We start from the raw sequence: 18,439 nt of genomic DNA on the forward strand, positions 1-18,439 counted from the left end.
CATCTCCTTTCTGGAATGTTCTTGAAGCAAAACACTGCTCTCCCTGTTGCTCTTTTTGACAGGACCACACTGCTGGCCACACGGGGCTCAATTCACTTTGACTCTCCCAGAGCTGGTCCCCTGTGGTCTCGATGGACGTACAGACCATCTCATGCACACCTCGATGGCACATGAGTGCTGGCCCAGATGTCTCTGTCCGCTCCCAGAGCCCCCAGACCTTCACAAGAGCCCGACAGGCAGACTAGCAATCACCTTGCGGATGTAGGCCTGCAGCCCTGTGACTCCGTACATCCGGAAGACGAACCACATCTTCAGGGAGCGGAACCTGCGGCCTAGAGGCAGCTGCCAGTGCTGCATGGAACATGGTGGGTCTCAGGTGCCCCGTGGGGACAGGCCGCCTCTCTGCAGGGAGACCACCCCTCTGGTGCCCATGTGTGGGGATGGCCCAGCCCTTGCAGAAAGGAGCTGGTCTCACAGCAAGGGGCAGGTACGGACAGACCAGACTGGTCACTGTGCGCTCATGGATGTGAGAGGCTGGGCTCCCAGTTCATTTGCCAGAATTCACCTTCAAGGCAGAAACCCTAAAAGAGCCCAGAGGCAGCTATGATCTCAGGAGGCAGGAAAGCTGACACTGCGCTCTCGGTAAGAGAGCCACAGAGCTGCCAGATATGTGGTTGGGGCAGAGGGTGTGGGCTACTCAGCAGGCAGGCAGGGGACACCAGTGCCTGTGAGGAGGGGGTGGAAGGAACAAGACCCAGAGCATGGGCCAGACTGGTGCCCCACACCCGGGCCCCTGCCTCGAGTTCCAGGTCAGCCTGGCCCCAGAGCTCTACAAGGCAAATCTCCCACGTACCCTGTAGTCGGTGATCAGCTCTGGAGAAGAGGAGGAAAAAGAAGAAAGAAACCATCAGACTCGTGGGTCAGCGGCACACCTGAACCTTCACACGTTCTTGGTCAGTCCTCCCGAACCAGACCTAAGGCCAGCGGGCAGGGGCTGCATGGTCCCTGTGGCACTTCCCCCGGTGCCCAGAGAACACGCAGAAACGCTGGACGGCGTGGGCTCCACGTCGCTTTCTGCAGCGACAGGAGTGCGAAACTGCGGGATTCCACTGGCACCCATGGAAATGCCGGCACTGGGCTTGCATCAGGCCTGGTCACCCACTCACTCACCGACTTATGCGCGGGATGGGGCATTTGAGAGATAAGAGTGTTTGGAATGTAGAAAAGGAATCGCCTTCACTGGGCGGTTAGTTCCGTATCCTCGGGTCTCAGTCCAGTGCCTGGCACAGGGCGGACCCACCAAGGGTCCCCTGAGTCGGTCTCACTGTCCTGGATGCCTCGGCTTCTCCATGGTCATGAGAAAGGCCTTTCCCAAGATTGGACAGGCAAAGGACACTGGGCCAGACTCTCCCAGATGGGATTTCCTCTGTGGAAATCCAGGGTAAGGAATTGTGGAAAATTTGGAGATGTGCAGCTGTGCTGTGGTGACCCCTGGCCCTCTCCTGCCATTCAAACCAGGCACACTGGGGCCCCCAGGCGCCCCCACTCCCAGGCAAGACAGCCATGGCATGGTCATCGCAGCCCTGACTCCTGTCAGCTGGGATGCACCGTCCACCTAACACGACCCTCCACTACCCTGGGCTCGGTCCGCAGGGCAGGCGGGTGGCTCTGTACCCTTTGACCAGAAGACTGAGAGTCACAGCTTATTGTGACTCCCACCTGCCACCTGGCTGGGGCAGACCAGGCGTTTCCTCCCTGGGGGTCTAAAATGGCAGAGACGGGGACCCACTGGGCCGCTTTGTGAGGGACCCTGAGACGAAGCCCCACAGCTTTGGGACGCCAACCAGTACAGTCTGCGGCTGGCGGGGCGGGGCAGGGCGGGGCGGGGCTGGCAGACCACGTGCCTGGCGGTCAGCAGGAGGCACGGAGATAAAGTGAACCTCCTCGAAGTTCGTGCTTGTGGGGGACCAGCGCTCAGTGAGGATCGGTTAGCACCCAGATGTCCTGGTGACCCTCCATTTGCTCTGTGTCACTGTGCTGACCTCACAGAGCCACTGGCCATGTGTGGCCATTTAAATTTAATGAGAAGTAAATGCAGGTACACATCAAGTTCTTCACTCAGACCAACCATGTTCAGTAACCACCTATGGCTCGGTGGCACCCTGAGGACAGACCTGTCAGTCCAGAGCATCCCCTACAGGTGCCCACCATCCCATAAAGAACACCAAGGCCCCCTGGGCCAGCAACTCCTGTGGCAAAGGTCTGACTCATCCTGTGGACTATTTAATCCACTCTGTGTGTCTAAGGCTCCTGTGGGCCTACAACAGGCCCACAGGCGCGTGCAGGCCAAGCAGCTCCTACATGTGCGGACAGTGGTTCAGTGGAACCACACGTGGCAGCGAGACTCTCGGCCATCCAGAACAGTGTCTGCACTGGTGGCGGTTCTGGGAACTTCCTGGCTCACCGCTTTGCATGCTCCTGTTTTCCAAATGCACGGTTCCTACACCGAAAGAACCTATCTGAAAAGTCTACATACCACGTGTGACCCCTCCTCCCTGTCACCAGCTTTGTGAAAGGGTTTCCTGCCATTGAAACCAATTCCCCACTGACTTTGGCCCCAGTTCCCTGTCTCCCACTGGCTGTTGTGCATCCAAGGAGACTGCATGTAAACACGCAGAACCAACATGGTGTCATGAGCGGAATCCCTTCCCCTGCTGCCTCCCTGGGGCCAGGCAGGCACTGTCCCAGCCTGGAGCAGCAGAGCTGCGGTCCCCACCCCAGAATCACACGTGTGAGAAAGGACGCTAAACAAGTGACCAGTGAGCAAGGCTGTGGGTGGAGTCACAGGCTGAAGGAGTCACCAGGGGGAAGTGACAGGTAGGAAGACATCCCTGTCAGGGAGACTTTGGTCCTGGATCCCCGTGATGGGAGGGTGGCATCCTGAGGGCCCATCGGAGAGACAATGGGCTGGGGCCCGGGGAGTCCAGAAGGGCAAGGCCAGGGCCCCGTGGCTGGGCCTGAATGTGGTCGAGTGCCCCTAGCTTCCCCACCAGACGTTGCAGAGGGGCTCTGGGCTGGTTCACAGCCCCACCGCAGGGCCCGGTGGAAAGCAGGCGTGTAGAAACAGGCAAGGTGGCACGGGGTGGCCGTGCCGCCCAGGCCTGCGACTTTCTCTTCGGCACCCCTCCCCCCCCCCCCCCCGCCAACGCTCCTCCTTTCCTTTCTTCCCCCGCAGGTCCCAGCACACGGGGACACCCACATCACAGAGACTCGGGCTGTCTGCTCTAAAGATTCGTGCAGGAGGGTCCCCCACACCCAGCCCTGCAGGCCCCCAGCTCCTGTCCTGAGCAGCTCTGGCCCTCGGAGCCTGGGCCTTGTCAGCACCAGCCCCAGGGGGAGGTGCATCTTCTCAGCTCCACACCCAGCACCCCTGGGAATGCTCTGTGTTTGGGAACCTCCCTCTCCGGCCCCAGGGCACTCAGAATGCGGCTCTGGTGGAAGCAGACTGCCCACAGGAGGCCGTTGCTTACCTGAGTCCTGGTGGCTGTGCTTCAGGTACACAGGGTCCATTTTGAAGATGTCTGTCAGGTCACTCCTCCGCTTCACCCTGGTTTCAGAGGACAGACCATGGGCTTAGGAGAGGCAGCAGCCACCGCACCGCAGCCACCCGCCCCTCCTCCACTTGGCCTGGCACAGGCCCACCTGCTCTGGGACCCCTTCCCCGGCACCCCCTCGGCCCAGGCCCTGCACCTGTGCCCCCCACCACCCGGGGCTTCACAGGGGCACGGTGTGCACCTGCAGAGCTCCAAGCACCTCAGGCAGGCGGTATAATAAAGAACAAACATTTGGTCTTTGTCCCTGGTTCCTGGCGCACAGCACCGAAATGCCCTGGAACCTGGGTGGTGATAAAAGCACCCTTTATGTGCCAAGGAGACGGAAGATGGACACAGCCCCTGGCTTCAGGATGGTGCTGGCTGCCAGGAAGACTGAGCGGTGGGTACAGGGCAGGACGTCAAGCCCCACTGCCCTGTCTCAGGAGAGGGAGGGGCTTCAGGTTGAGCTCCACACCACCGGCTGATGAGCCTGTCGCTCCGTCATCCTGCTGGTGTAGTGACACCTCTGTCAAACCCCACATGACGCAGTTGGGTCGCTGGCCTCTGGACACACCTGGAGGGGAAGCTGTGCCCACCCCACACCCCTCCTCCTGGGTGTCCCTTCCCTGTGGCTGTTCATTTCTGTCCTTTCTAATAAACTGCACACGTAAGGACAGCACGTTCCTGCATGGTGAGACAGGGGGCGAGGGGAGCGGAGGGGCAGAAAGACTCATCGCTCCCAGGGAGCTCACCCTGGGTCACTGCGGGCACACAGCCCTCCTTTGGATGCCAGCAGGATATCCAAGCTGGTTTGCCTTATTTTCAACTTAAAAATATTATGCAGTGTTGGGAACTGCACTGCCTGGTTTCAGGAGCTGTCACCTCCCCCCCTCCCCGCCCACGGGGCTAAAACTGAGTGACCTTCAGACCACAAGCCACTAAGGAGACAAAGCATATCTCCCTGGCAGGAGCGCCACTTCTGCACCTTTTTTCATAACTGGCCCCCAATGCTTGATCAGTTGGCCAATGACGGGTAGGATTCCCCAAGGAGGAAACAACCTAAGACAGGCATGATCACAGGGGGCCCCAGGGAAGGACTTGGGGTGGCTATAGCAAGAGGGAGTGATGGACCCTTGACCCTCAGCTTTGACATAGCCTGAGTCCTCATTCTGTCTGCGAGAAGTCTCCTGATCTCTTGGCTGCCTTACTTCCCCTGCCTGACTTAAGCCTAAAACAATGACAGAGGGTGATGTAGCCCTGTGCTGGAAAGGGCAGATTCCCCGGGTGATCAGGCATAAGAAAGAATACTAAACTCTTGTGAAACCTGCTCTGCTAAGAATGCTCTCAATTAAATGATGAAGTTTCCAGCAGGAAATGAGTTTGCTTCTCAAAGTTTTGTAGCCCTTTAGCTAACAGACCCTGACTCAGAATTAGCCCTAGTACTTCTTTGTATGCTATCTATTGTTTTACCCTTACTGCCTGACAATGATTAATGAGCTTTACCTGCATTCCTGTGTCAAATGAACCCAATAAAAGCTTGTCAAGGAAAGGGTTGGCCCACTCTCCCCTTGAGAGAGTGGCCGTGCCGTCCCTTTTCCTCCACAGGACTCGGTAGTCTGTGTGAATGTCTCGTATCTCATCCATAACACTGTGGACACTGCGGGCCGGTGTCCGCATCAATGCAGTGCTAACACTATGTGAGAAGGGTGCAAATAATGATACCACTTCTCAAGAAAACCTGAACACAATCGAATCTGTGCGACGCTCCCCTACTGCTCCCAGAGGATGCCATGCAGTTTGCCATGCCTGTGTGGCTCTCAATTTTCTTCTACACAAATCCCTAAGGTGTCTATAGTGTTGTTTTGCATGTTTCTAAACACAGCACAAATACAAGATATTTAAACCTAAGTGGCATCATTTTTGCACCATTTTCCACGCTCACTCCTGGCCACAAGCTGCTGCCCATATGTGGTTAGACACACTCCTGGTCGTGCACAGAGCAACTGTGGCACGATCTACCACAGAGGGCTCACCCCTGAGGTTGTCCCCAAGGTCATGCCACCCGCAAGCTCTGCCAACACTCGGCCTGGACTGGCTTCCTTTGCCATCTGTCATCTGCCGTCCATGTGTTTCCCGGCAATTTGAATGTGCGATTCTATTGCCAATGAGGTAGAGGAGCCTCGAGGGCAGACAGAGGCCAGCCAGCTTCCTCTCTGGGAAGGAAATTTCCATCCACACCTGTGTGAGCTGTTTGCCTCTGGAGGTGCACAGGCTGGAAGCCTCTGCACTCACTCCGGACCTCAGCCCTCTGCACTCCGTGAGCTTGGAGGGGCCAGCCCCCGGTGTTCATCTTCACTGCTCCCTGGGCTGGCCCGGGCCCGGGGAGATGGTAGGTTCAGCTTTAACAAGTTGCACAAAATGCCGGTCAGGGTCTGCCTCAGCCCTGCACTGAAGTCTGACGCCAAGGCTTCCTTTCCATGTAAGTGACAGGCCACGCCATTCAGCGAGGGTTTCTGGTGGGCTTCCAAAAGTCACATCATTTTCTTCATAAAAACCTATAGCAGCTTTGCTGAGTGGATTCATAGTAGTAGCCTTATATCTTTCAGTGCTATTATAAACAGTATCTCTCTTTGGAAAAGAATTACATGAGCTGCATGTTGCATACATCAAAAATGCAACCTTGAAAAAAATGTGGTATATCTAGAACTCTCGCTGCGTCTTTTGTTAATAATGCTTTTACTGGAGATTTTTCTGCTTGTTGCAGACAGTCTTATCATCTCAGGTTAATGCACTTCATGGCTCCTGCCGAGGTCACACTCTCACTTCCTTCTGTTGTGATGCAGCAGGGACAGCACAACGCTGGGGACAGGTGGGGACCACAGAGACCCGTATTTTTTTCCTGGTTTAAGAAAGTGCCTCTAACATCCCACCATTAAGAACAGGTTTACTACAGTTTTCTGGTAGATTTTTAAAAAGCAGATCAAGAATGTACTCTCCTGTTCCTATTTTACTAAGAGCTTTGCCCTGAATGGGTGTTAAATTTTATCTGACACTTTTTCTGCATCTAATATGATGAAAACTTTTTCATTCTTTACTGTGAATGTAGCAAATGACATTTTAAAATCTTCATGTATTTTAAAGCCACCTGGGTGTTTCTGGAATATACACATTGGCTGTGATACACTTTGTGTTTAGTCGACTTTTATCGGCTGATGTCTGGTCGCTACACTTGAGTTGGTTCTGTGGGCTCTGGCTCGGCTCCTCCTCTGGTCTGGGGATCAAAATCACGCTGGCTTCCTTACACGAAGGGGTGTGTCCTGCTGTCACTGACGATGACGTATGACAGGGTGGTCACCTGCCTGGCCGCACACGGCAGCCCTTGCTGTAGAACGCTGGGTGTTTCCATTACATGCGACTTCAAGTGTGGGGGGCACCGTGTCTCGGAGGGCTACAAGCTTTCCCAGGTTTGCTTCTGACAGTCCCCCCAACACGTTTCTGAAATCTCTGCCAAACCCGTGGCTCCGTCCCTCCAACTTTCCGGGGCAGGCTACTGTGCCTTCCCCTCTGCTCCCATCCACTTTCCCTGGGCCGCCGCCTCTGAGGTGGGTTGAGGACCCATGGCGGCTCCGTGGCCCACTGCACAGCTCTCTGACCCGCTGTCTCATGAACATCCCCTCTGGTGTGGTTTCCCTCCTGCTGGTTTCAGGGGTTGTTCTCTCATTGTTTCCTGACTCCGTGTCCCCATGGGCATCTGTCTCCAGGTCCTGCCCAGGTGCGTGGCACAAGCTCAGTCCCAGCTGCGTGCCCGCCCCCTCTTCCAGGCCCCAGCTCCCGCTGAACCGTGCCCCCCTGCTCCACAAGCCCAGTGGGTCAGGGTGGCTGCCCACTGGCTGCGAGCATTTGGGTACCAGCTTCGATGTTCCTGGTGGAGCGACCATGCCATGAAGAGGGAGGCGTCCGTCAGTCAGACAGACCTGTGCGTGCACAGGTGGGGTGTGCGCCTGCACAGAGACATCCCCCTCGGCATCAGTCTTACTGGGAAAGGGCCAAGGGTGCGCAAAGTGTCCCTGCCACCTGACACGCTCCTGCCAGCACATCCTGAGGGATGGGGGAGGGAACTCCTAGGTTGTACCGAACACAGGGTTGCTGAAGTTGTCTTAAAAAACCTGCACCTATGCCCTGGCTGGTGTGGCTCAGTGGATTGAGCACCAGAGTGCAAACCAAAGGGTCGCCGGTTCGATTCCCAGTCAGGGCACATGGCTGGGTTGCAGGCCAGGTCCCCAGTAGGGGGCACATGAGAGGCGACCACACATTGATGTTTCTCTCCCCTCTTTCTCCCTTCCATTCCCCCTCCCTTCCCCTCTGTCTAAAGTTAGATATTTAAAATCTTAAAAAAAAAACCCTACATTCTGCATAAGTCTCCCTGAATGAGGGCTCAGGTTACCAGCTTAAAGGATCCAAAATACTACCAGCACATGGACCAAAGCGCAAAGAAACCAAAAACATAAAGCAAAAAATCATGCACAAATGGCCCAAGAACAGGTCTCCAATCAAGTCTTCCCATAACTACAGTGGTTAAAAATCTTCCAAAGTAACTGAATGGAAAAAAAAAACAACAACCCTCCATGGAACAGAAGTGTACCAAAGCTATAAAACTTTCCATGATAAAATTTAATTTTTTTAAAGATTTTTAAATGTATTTATTTTTAGACAGAGAAGGAGGGAGAGGGAGAGAAACATCAATGTGTGGTTGCCTCTCACGCGCCCCCTACTGGGGACCTGGCCCACAACCCAGGCATGTTCTGTGAACTGGGAATCCAAAACATTTTATTTTATTTGGAAAAAACAAATCAAGCCTTTCTTTAAAGGCAGATAAATCCTGCCCTCACTGTGTGGGGAATTAGAGGCTGCCTTTGCAGAGTGTCTGGTACTAATGCAACATGAACATCTGAGAAGAGCGTTCCCTATTTACTTTCAAAAGATTCAAAAAGCCCAGCAAGCAACAGAAAGCTCAGGAACGAGTGATGGAATAGTGGTGACCGAGTTTACAGTCATGGCGACGCCCAAGAGTTTCGGGAGCTCCGAGTGGCTCATGTGTGTCGGTGTTTAGAAAACACAGTGGACATGTTTACTTTGAATTGCGGACTCGCCCTTTGTGAGATTTCCTTGAACAAAGAGAGACGCCTCTGTTGGAAGGAACGCTGGAAAAAGAGACCCGTGTACAGCTTGCTCGCTGTGTCAGCAAAATTTTTAAGCACTTCTATAAAAAAAAAAAGTCAGCACTTTGCCTGGTTTGCTTGTTTCCCACCCAGGCCTGCAGAGGGCACAGGCCCTTTTCCGAAAGGCGCTCCAACAAGCTTCCTTACCCGTCAGGGCACCCCCTCTTCCTGCAGTGATGTCCTAGAGTGGCCAGTGTACGTTCTGAGGTGTGGACACCCAGGATGGACATCTTCACTCTCCTGACTCACCATCACCACACTGCCGGGCACGGCCTGTCCACGCCCTGGCAGACCTGCTGGTTATGCCCCCGGCCCACATGCTTGGCAGGTCCCCTGCACCCAGGGCCAGGAGAGAGATGCAGCGTCTGGCCATGGGCCTGTGCCTGCCTGGCCTCAAGTCGAGGGTGGTAAGGGTTCTGGGAGAAGGGGCAGCTTGAACAAGAGGCAGAAGTGGAACCGGGGCCTGGATCAGCCTCACTCACACCAGAAAACATCTCTTGCTCTCCCATTTCTGTGGCTCCGTCGTAGCCATTCTCGTGTGCTCCACACGCACTGTTTTATGCATGAAAGTGCGTGTGCTCCTGGTCTGAGTCCTGTGAGGCGTGCAATTCTCTCGTTTCATGAAGGTCTGGCTGCTAACCCTTCACCTCAGCTGAGGCCGTGAGCTGCGAGAGAAGCCATCTCAGCCTTCTGGCTGACCCTCAGGTGCAGCGGCAATGCCAAAGCGACCCTGGGGAGGCTGGGGCGATGGGAGCAGCTGCGAGCACAGACACACAGAAACCACCCGAGAGCAGGGGCGAAGACTGCTAGTGTAAATGGCGTGTGCGTGGCCCTGGGTGGGGGTCCTTCTAAGGACACATTTGGAGACAGTCTTTTAAAGATGATTAAGTCAGGTCCTAAAACTCATAAGGACTCGTGTGTTTTCACAAGGTGAATTGCTCTAATAAACCCAAAAGAACCAGCTTCCAGGGTTGCCTACCCCCCGCAGTGCTCTTTCTTTAAATGCCATCTGTGCAATGAGCCTGCTGGCCGCTCTAAGGTCCCAGCTCTGTTCTCACTGCGGCTGCTGCGCTCTAGTGCAACGCCGCTGTCGTGGCCCTCAGAGGAGGTCCTGTGGGGAGCCGTCCTCTTGCTGTTCCTTAGCACATACATGTTGGGTCTCTGGACTTCCATCCACTCGACAACCCAGAGCAGAACTTCAGAAGCAGCTGGGCTTGAGCTGTGCCCCGGGCTCCCTGCACTGGTGTTCTGGGTGAGTCAGAACCCAGGTTTTCCATGCTCTGGGTAACAGTGCCCCCACCAGGGTGGAGGCACAGGGCCCTGGTCAGCAAATGCACCACAGGGAACTCACCACATAGCAGAGCAGTCGAAATTCACCAGGAGCCACTTGTGGGGGTTAAAATTAAAGGAATCTGCAAACTGCCAAGAAATAATAAAAACAAAAGGACACATGAGTGATTAATGCTGAGGTACAAGGCGGGACCCACATGTGATAATGAGCAGTGTGTCTTAAGTAAAACAGGGAGGCCCTGTGGCGGGGGGGTTCGGGGGTGGAAGGACGTGAGTCCACTGCAGCCCTGGGCCTGGTCTCTGGGACCCTCAGGGGCAGCCACTGGACGCCTGAAGCCTCTTTTTATTCATTTTCAAGTGGCAATAACAAAGCACAGCTTCTGAAAGTCGAAGCCGACACACGTCCCTTCCTGGGCTGGGGCTCGTAAGGAGGAGGCACAGATCAGGGTCAGTGAATCGGTTCCGGCCCCGGCGGGTCCCAGCTGCAAATAACTGGCTCTGGGACCACTCACCCGTGGTCGGCGCCACCTGACCGTTCAGCAGAAAATGAGTTCAGCAGCCCCAGGGCCGAGGAGGGCATCAGCCTTTCCACAGGGCTGTCCTAAGGACCGAGTTCTTGTGCTTTTCAAAGCAAGTGGCCGGGTTCCCCCCGACTGGTAACAGGACCTGGGTCCACCTAGATTCCTGGGGACAGTGCCACAGGCTAGTCCTCAATCAGGGCAGAAATGATCCTCTGGCCAAACCTCCTAATGAGGTGGGTGAGGGTGCAGTTTGGAACTCTTCCCAAGCCTCCTCTTGTTCCAGGGATGAGCCCCAAGGAGGCAGGAGGGGACAAGGGGCCAGGTGCGCATTAGCGGGGACATGGGGACAGCTGAGGGCCCTGCTCTGGGGGTGCAGATTCATTTCCTGCCAGACTTCAAGTGGAAGTCGTTTTGAGAAACAGAAAGGAAATTACAAAGTTTCATTTGTTGATCAAAGGTAACAAAAGGTGAGAGAAAGGCTTTGTTTGCTGGGAATGTTATTAGCTCGCTCCTGGGGCTGATCTGTTTAAACTTCTTTCATTACCCAACTGCGATATTTTCATCTTCCTGCTGACAGAGAGAAGGCTCTTATCTCCTGGCAGGACCGGGCAGGATATTGCAGCCCCTTATCTGAGCGGCTGAGCTGAGCTGAGCGAGAGGCACAGCCCGCCAGGCAGGAAAGGGTCCCAGGAAGGTGCAGACCTCCTCGCTGGACCCGACATCCTGTCTGCTGCTGATACAACCCTCCCCCCTTCCCCCAACCAGTGGGCCCTTCCTCCCCCGCTGTGCTGGTCTGACCAGGAGGCACCCCTGTGAAAGGTGAAACCTCAAGTTCATGGGGAAGAGAAAGAGACGGCAGGAAAAGGTCTGAAACCCTAAACCTGGTGGTTAGAAAGGACTAGTCCTGGGAGAGCCCGGAAGAGCCCCAGGAACGCCTGGCCCTTCCCCTGACCTGTGGGGGAAGTCGGTCCTAGGAGTGCTGTCCTGGCAACAAAAGGCATTTCTGTGGCAGAGGGACTGAGCCTTCAGGTCCTAGCACCAAACAACACCAGCAATCAGCAGTGACCTACAGAGGGCTGGGGGTCAGCACCCTGACATCAATGCCTCTAGCACAGCCCCCTATTCACAGAGGGCTTCAGGATCTCTGCTTACACCCCGAGGACCAATCTGAGCCCCCACATACTCCGTGATCAATAAAGCATTACCAAATGGATGAGGCAATGAGCAAATGCGATGGGAATGTAAAGCAGGGGCAATGGGCTCATTGGTGCTCGGGGGACCACTCCTTTCAGAACGGGGACATTCGTATTCTGCCCCTCAGACCCCCCTCTGCCTGGCATGACAGCATTTTCAGGCCTGGACTGGTAATTAGGGGGTGGAAAGGTGGCAGGACCTGGGAGTGGAGACAGGTTCTGAGGGATGGTCTCCCCAGGCCCTGCTGACAATTAATAACAGCATCTGAGGCCGACACGGCACTGACTGTGTGCCAGGCGCGGTCTGTAACCCGTTAAATAGGATTAACTCCTCTGATCTTGCAACCACCCCTCGAAGGAGGCAGCAGCTAAATCCGTCGTGGGTTATGGGGAGAGGACACCTAACCTCTGCAAGGGGACACAGAGCCCCCTGGAGTGAGTCTGGGGTCCAAACAGGCCGTCTAGGGCCCTCGCTCCTGCACCCTGCACGCAAGGCGAGGTCTCAGGAAACGCCGCCTCTGAGCACAAAACCAACGCACGGCTGCTCCAACACGTCTCCTTCCCCCACCCCAACCCCAGACGTCTGAGGTCCAGGCAGGGGTGGGAAGCATGTTCTCAGATGAGGATTCCAAAAAAAAAGCCACTGCTTCTCCAAAGCGATCGTGCTGAAGCGCACACCCACCTCCACGCCGTTGAGAAGATGCTGGAACTCAGGGCAGATGAAGGCGCTGCCCGCATAGGCAGCGTCGATGTGCAGCCACAGGTCTTCCTTGTTACCTGGAAGCCAGAGGTGACCGTGAGTTTGCCAGCGGACGCCCTCCTCACACTGGCCTGATGGCTGGCCTCATCCCCAGATCCATAAAGGCCTCCCCACCTGGAGGGCAGTGAGGCTCGGAGCTGGGGGCCAGGGGCACGGGCTGCTGGCCCGGCATGCCCTGCACCGGCCAGGCACTCAGCGCACAGTGTGACGTAGTCCTAGGGTAAAGTCAGAGTTCATTGCACCGTATTTAATGTCCAATGACATTGATCATAACAGTGAGATGACGTCATGGAGGAGAACCCAGAAGAAGGTCTCTCCAATGCCCACAGAAAACAGCATCAGAAGAAAATGTGTGTGGCACTCACAGATGGGCCCCAGTTCTGGGAGGCGGTCAAAGGAGCAGCAGGACGTGGTCCCCAGGGTTGCCACCACCTGGAGGGCACAAAGCAGGCATCTGTTCAGGCCCTCACGTCTGGGTCACTATGACTGCACGCCTGTGACATGGTGCTCAGTAATGCTGCTGCGTGGAGCCGTGACCCTGAGCACACGGTAACCTTCTTGGGAAGCACGTCAGCAGTCTCTCCTCCTGCATCATCTTTCCCCCAACACATCATGATTCAGCTTGATGCAATGACATCTGTTTGTAGGTCTTAGAAACAGGACATATCCCCTCGTGGAAATTATTTTCTGTGTGTTCACGTGCACACAAAAGAGTGCCTAGGATGAGGCTGACCGAGTATTAACAGTTTGACTCATAGGATGAGGTTTGTGTTGATAGACAGTTAATATAAACCGCATTCTTGGATTTGTGGATCACTACTGATGTTGTTCCAGGCATGGAACATTTTGTAAAAACGACAAACAGCTCCTGCCCTGGGAAGGGCCTCAGCCGGGAGGAAGGAGTGCGCAGCAGAGAAGGAGACCAAAGGGCCAGTCGTCACCACAGCCTCCTCTGCTGGATACAGTTATGGTTCCCACTGTACCTGACCTATACAAGACTCCAGAGGTGGGTCGGGGACCCGCAGGGAGATGGGGCCCAGGTGTGGTCAATTCTTGTTGTCCATCCAGTTAAAGGGCCCAGCACCCTGGGCTATGTGTCAGTCCCTGCAGTCAACCCAAGCCCATGCAGCCCCAGCAGATGGGAGACTGGCGGTGCCAGTGGGGACCAGACCCTCAGGGGGCAGCCCTGCCTGCTTAGTGTTCTTGCAGCACGCCCTAATTCTCAGAAGCTGCTCCAGCGCCCAGCACCTGCTGCGCCCCAGGCTCTGAGGAGAGCTGGGCTTGGTGACATTAACCTGATTTGAGCCGAGGGGTAATCGCATTTGGGCAGGAAGAGGGAGGGAAGGGACAAGGCTGGCGCCTGGTCTCTGAGAGCTCCCGCCCCCCCCCCCCCACGCCTGCCTTCCTGCTTCCCAGGACACAGTCCTTTTCAGAGCCTTCTCTCCTGCCATAATAACCATCGACCGACCTGCCTGCGCCCCAGGGGTCCCTGGGGGGCAGAGGTTTGCCGGCCGGGTCCCCACCTGCAAAATGCACCCCTGGCTCTCAGATGGGGGTTGTGAACTTTGAGGGGTGTGCAACCCCTGGAGCATACAATGAAGCTAGAGGCACTGAGTTATTAGGCACGTGCAGCATTATAACCACTAGATTTGTAAGTCACGGCTCTGCCCCGAGGGTCCGGGCTGCCTCTCCTGGGGGCATCACAAGGCCTCCTTGCTGGTTAGGACAACAGATCGGCTGCTCTGCTCGAACACCCTGTGATCACTCGCATCGCTGCACCTCTTCTGTCTGCGGACGGAGCCCAGGCGGCCCCGAGGGGTGGGAGATGCCTAGGCAGCGGAAGTGCCCGCCGAACAGCGCTCCCCAGCCCCTGGTGCACTTGAGGACCTTCCGCATCCTCGAACAGTGCCTGGCTCTGTCCTCAAGATTCAGGTAAAACCGAATCACAACCACCCTCCAGGGCCGCCCAGGTGCGGCGCCGCGCTGTCGGGTGAGATGGGGCAGGACCCTCCCTGCTGCCTGGGCCACGTCCGGGGTGACGTCTCCTAGGCTCCAGTAGCCACACCCACCGAGCCTTCCCCAACGGAACACGCCTGTCTGTGTGCAGGAAAACCCGGGGCTCCTCGCGGGGCCCACGTTGCACTCACTTCACTGCTCAATGGGGACAGGGCTTAGCGTCTGCCTACCACGCCGAGATACGCTGCTTGGCTCCGTCGCTTTAGCTGTAACGCGGTGCACGCACTCCTCACGCATGCTCCCAAAATGCATGCGCCCGTCACGCACACTGCAGGGCGGAGCCACGGCACAAAGGCCGTTCGGACCGTGGCCGTGTGGTGTCACTTCCCAGGAAGCAGGAGCCAGGCATCTCGCTGTCTAGCAGGGTCCTCCACTTTGGGGTTCTCTGCCCGCTCCTTTACGAGGTTTACGCGTCCCGCTCCAGCCTCGCTTGAGGGGCCCACTTGCTACTTCCTGGGACCTCCCGGGCCCCTCCCTGGCCCTAACCCCACGCCCAGGCCGGGCTCAGGCGTTTGCACTCACTCACTGAACTTACAAAGAAAGGAATCAGACCAGCTGCCTTGTCCCTCTCCAGCGCCTCCTGCAGGGCAGACGCGCGCATGGTGAACTTGTCGTCCGAAGGGATGACTTTGAATTTCACGTTTCCTATTAATGCAGCTCTTTCCACGGAACTGTGGGCCTGCAGAGAAAGCAGCAGAGTTAGACCTGTGCAGCCCACATTAGCCCCGCATCCCCCGCTCTGCAGACCGCGCCCACAGGCCAGGCTACCGCTGGACCTGCCCAGAGAGCGCACCCTCTCCAGATCCCTTCCCGCCCACCTGCTGCCCTGGCTCTGTGGTCTGCCCAGAGCACATCTCCGGAATCAACGGTGAACACCTCCAGCCCCGACCCCCGGAGCCAGACGGGAGCATCACATAGGAATGACGCCTGGGTCCCCCAGACCTCACGGGTGTAGTGCGTTCACCTGACTCCCAGCAGCACCTAGAATGGAGCCCTACGATGCAGCAGCCCTTGGGAGAATCAAGAAGCCACCAGTTTCTTTGGGGAACGGCTAAACTCCCTCACCACCCCACTGGGAAAGACCACACCCCTATGTTCACGGCAACTTCACGTGCATTTATCTAGCGCCTAAGTGTGCATTTTCTCAAGTTTCCTCCTGGGAGGCCAGGGAGATAGATACAAACATGAATGAATGATTTGCTCCATGTGCAGACGTCTCTGATGTGTGGAGTTAGACTCCACAAGCAGGGACCAGCCTCCACCTCAGTGGCAAAGGTGGCCGTTGACATGGTCTCAGCCACCTGTCTTTGCTACCCTGAACGATGCTGTCCTCATGCAACACCTGGCTAAAAATGTGCTCCAGATAAATACCCGGGACTAGATCAACGGTTCTGCGTGGGGCCCAGACTTGTGAGAGCACGGCCGCTGAGCCTCTTGGTGGCCTTCCTATGACGGTCCCCCTCCTGGAGTGACTTTTCGAGGCTCCAGTCCCTTTCTCTGTTGGTTCTCACACTATTCTGTTTCTGATCCTGGTTTTTTTTTGTTTTTTTTTTTTAACCCTTTTCAAAGGGCCAGTCGTTGGAACTGCCCCGGATGCTCCTGTCTGCCTCTTTCTCTCACCTGGGTCCCACATCTCAGGTCAGCTACCAACAGAGGAGCGGCGACCCCCCCAGGACAGGTGCCTTTGTCCCTGGTTGATGGTGAAAAAGGCCCAGAGGATTTACATAATTTGCCAGAGATCACAGAACTTAAAACAGCGGACCCGGGATGGGGGCCCAGGTCTCTGAGCCCTGAGTCTCAGTCCCCTCATGGCCTCTCTGAAGGCGGCCAGGGGGTCGCTGGTCACTGAGACCACACAGCGTGTTCATTTTCAACCAGATTTACTGCTACCTTCTTGTCTACGGCCCACACCTTCTCCCTAATGTGGGCGTTCACCTCTGTGTCCCCAGATGGGGCTGCTCTTCGATGTCAGAGGATGCTGTCACGCTGTCTCAATGTGACATAAAGCAGAGCACACAGATCTTGGTGGCCCCGTGGAGCTTTGGGACAACACACTTACCTGGTCTGAGAAGTAAGCCACCAGCTTCTCCAGGATGGCGGCGTCCGTCAGCCCCGGGCAGGTGGCCTGCAGGCGGCGCTTCGCTTTGCTCCGAGCGCCCAGCAGGGCCATCAGTGTAGCCTCACTGGCGCTTCCCTGCAGTGAAGGAAGGTGGAAATGCGCTTCAGAGCCCGGTGAAGGGGTCGGGGTCCAAACTGTGGGTGTCACAGGGTCAAATCTATTTTTCTTAGAAGGCGAGTCTGAGGCCACAGAGGTCACTCTCTGTCACACGGGAGACTCTGGACCCGGGTGACCGTCTGCCACCCTAGATGTTATTCTCTCAGAGGAGCCATTGGCCCGGGGACCAGCAGGAAGCCTGGCTTTGTGAGCCTGGCCACTGGGTCAGAGACATTTGTATTCGCTGGCAAATGGGGGCGCTTTCCTGGAGACTAGAAATCACTGTGGAGCAGGGGCCCCCAACCACTGGGTATCAGTCCATGGCCTGTTAGGAGCCAGGCCGCATGCCAGCCCCTGCTGCCCAGCCCCTTCTTCCATGAAACCAGTGCCCAGTGCCAAAAAAAGTTGGGGATGGCTGCCTCAGAGGATTCCCCCAGTACCCCCTGTTAGGGCTGAATCACGTCCTCCTGGGTCCTAATCCCAAGTAGCAGGTGTGCTCAGCAGCAGCGGAGAGGGGGACGCAGACATGGATGCGGCGACCACGTGAGGACAGCAGGAGAACACCATCCGCCGATGGCCGAGGAGAGGCTCAGGGGCAGCCAGCCCCGCCGCCACCTTGGGCCCGGACTCTCAGCCTCCAGAACTGTGAGCCAGCACCTCTCTGCTGCCGGGGCCGCCTGGTCTGCGGCATTGTGTTGTGGCCCCTTAGCAAACGAATGTAGCGAATGTCAACAACTAATTCTGGGAAAGTGGTAGAGCAGGTGTGAACTTCCCTCCTCTGAGACTGGATTCAGCACCCACCATGTTATCCCATGTAATTGAAAGACAGTCTGGGTCTCAAGTTTTGTCATCTTCAGGTGGAAAACTGAAGCTCAGAGGGGTGAGGGAACTTGCCCCAGTGGCGGCCCTTGGGGGCCCGTCTGTCCTGCCCGGGCTGCTGGGGCACATCCGAGCAGCTTCCCCCCACGGGCTGCTCATGACCTCTGAGCCTTAAGGAAACCCTACAAGAAACCCAGGAGCTGAACCAGACCAAGGTTAGAAAGAGGTGGGTTTTTTGTTGACTGGGAGAGAGGGATTATAAGATCTTAGAGTATCACAAAGACAAATTCAATAAAAAAATAAAGGTTAATCTCTCTGCTCACGATATATCCTCTGCATTTATCCTGCTTGCCTATTTTTATTACCAATTCAGTGCTTTCATTTCTTTTAAGCCAGCTCCTATCCTTGGGGAAGACGGACAGGATTGGAAGGTAAATGCGTTTCCTCTCGGCTCTAAAATGCGTGGACTCTCCACCTGTCCAAAACCTCCTTAACTCCACCTCGAAGATGGGTGTCCGCTCCCTTCTGGTGGCATTCCCATTGGTTGGGGTTGCAAGTGCGGCGTTGACCACCCGCTGCACCTGTGGTTGGAGAAGCCGGCTGGTGCAGCAGAGTTGGCTGTGGCAGAGCGTCCACGCGGCCTGGATGGGGCTCAGGGAGGCTGCTCTGGGGGCCTACTGTCCTCTTGCACCCCCACATTCCGTGTGTCCTGGACCCCCAGTCCTCCCTGGAAAACCTCCCCGAAGGCCTGGCTGCTGTGTGAATGTTCTCCTCCCCCATCCCTCCCGTGGGGCTGCAGCCTCTCTCAGGACC

The 18,439-nt window shown here is 56.2% G+C and overlaps 1 protein-coding gene across 2 annotated transcripts in view; it reads right to left on the reverse strand.

Moving 5' to 3' along the window:
• DDC (dopa decarboxylase) overlaps nucleotides 1-18,439 on the reverse strand; it is a 42,926-nt gene that overhangs the window by 5,376 nt on the left and 19,111 nt on the right. For both annotated transcript variants that reach the window (XM_053661292.1, XM_053661294.1), the window contains 8 exons: nucleotides 16,652-16,786; nucleotides 15,128-15,271; nucleotides 12,942-13,008; nucleotides 12,499-12,593; nucleotides 10,164-10,231; nucleotides 3,531-3,607; nucleotides 854-873; nucleotides 253-351 (listed from right to left, as the gene is read on the reverse strand). In XM_053661292.1, coding sequence (XP_053517267.1) covers nucleotides 253-351; nucleotides 854-873; nucleotides 3,531-3,607; nucleotides 10,164-10,231; nucleotides 12,499-12,593; nucleotides 12,942-13,008; nucleotides 15,128-15,271; nucleotides 16,652-16,786 — 705 coding nt within the window. The remainder of the gene's footprint in view (nucleotides 1-252; nucleotides 352-853; nucleotides 874-3,530; nucleotides 3,608-10,163; nucleotides 10,232-12,498; nucleotides 12,594-12,941; nucleotides 13,009-15,127; nucleotides 15,272-16,651; nucleotides 16,787-18,439) is intronic.

This window comes from Artibeus jamaicensis, unplaced genomic scaffold (genome assembly GCF_021234435.1).
Source record: "Artibeus jamaicensis isolate MK-2021 breed Jamaican fruit bat unplaced genomic scaffold, CSHL_Jam_final contig_1016, whole genome shotgun sequence".
In the NCBI taxonomy this organism is placed as follows: domain Eukaryota; kingdom Metazoa; phylum Chordata; class Mammalia; order Chiroptera; family Phyllostomidae; genus Artibeus; species Artibeus jamaicensis.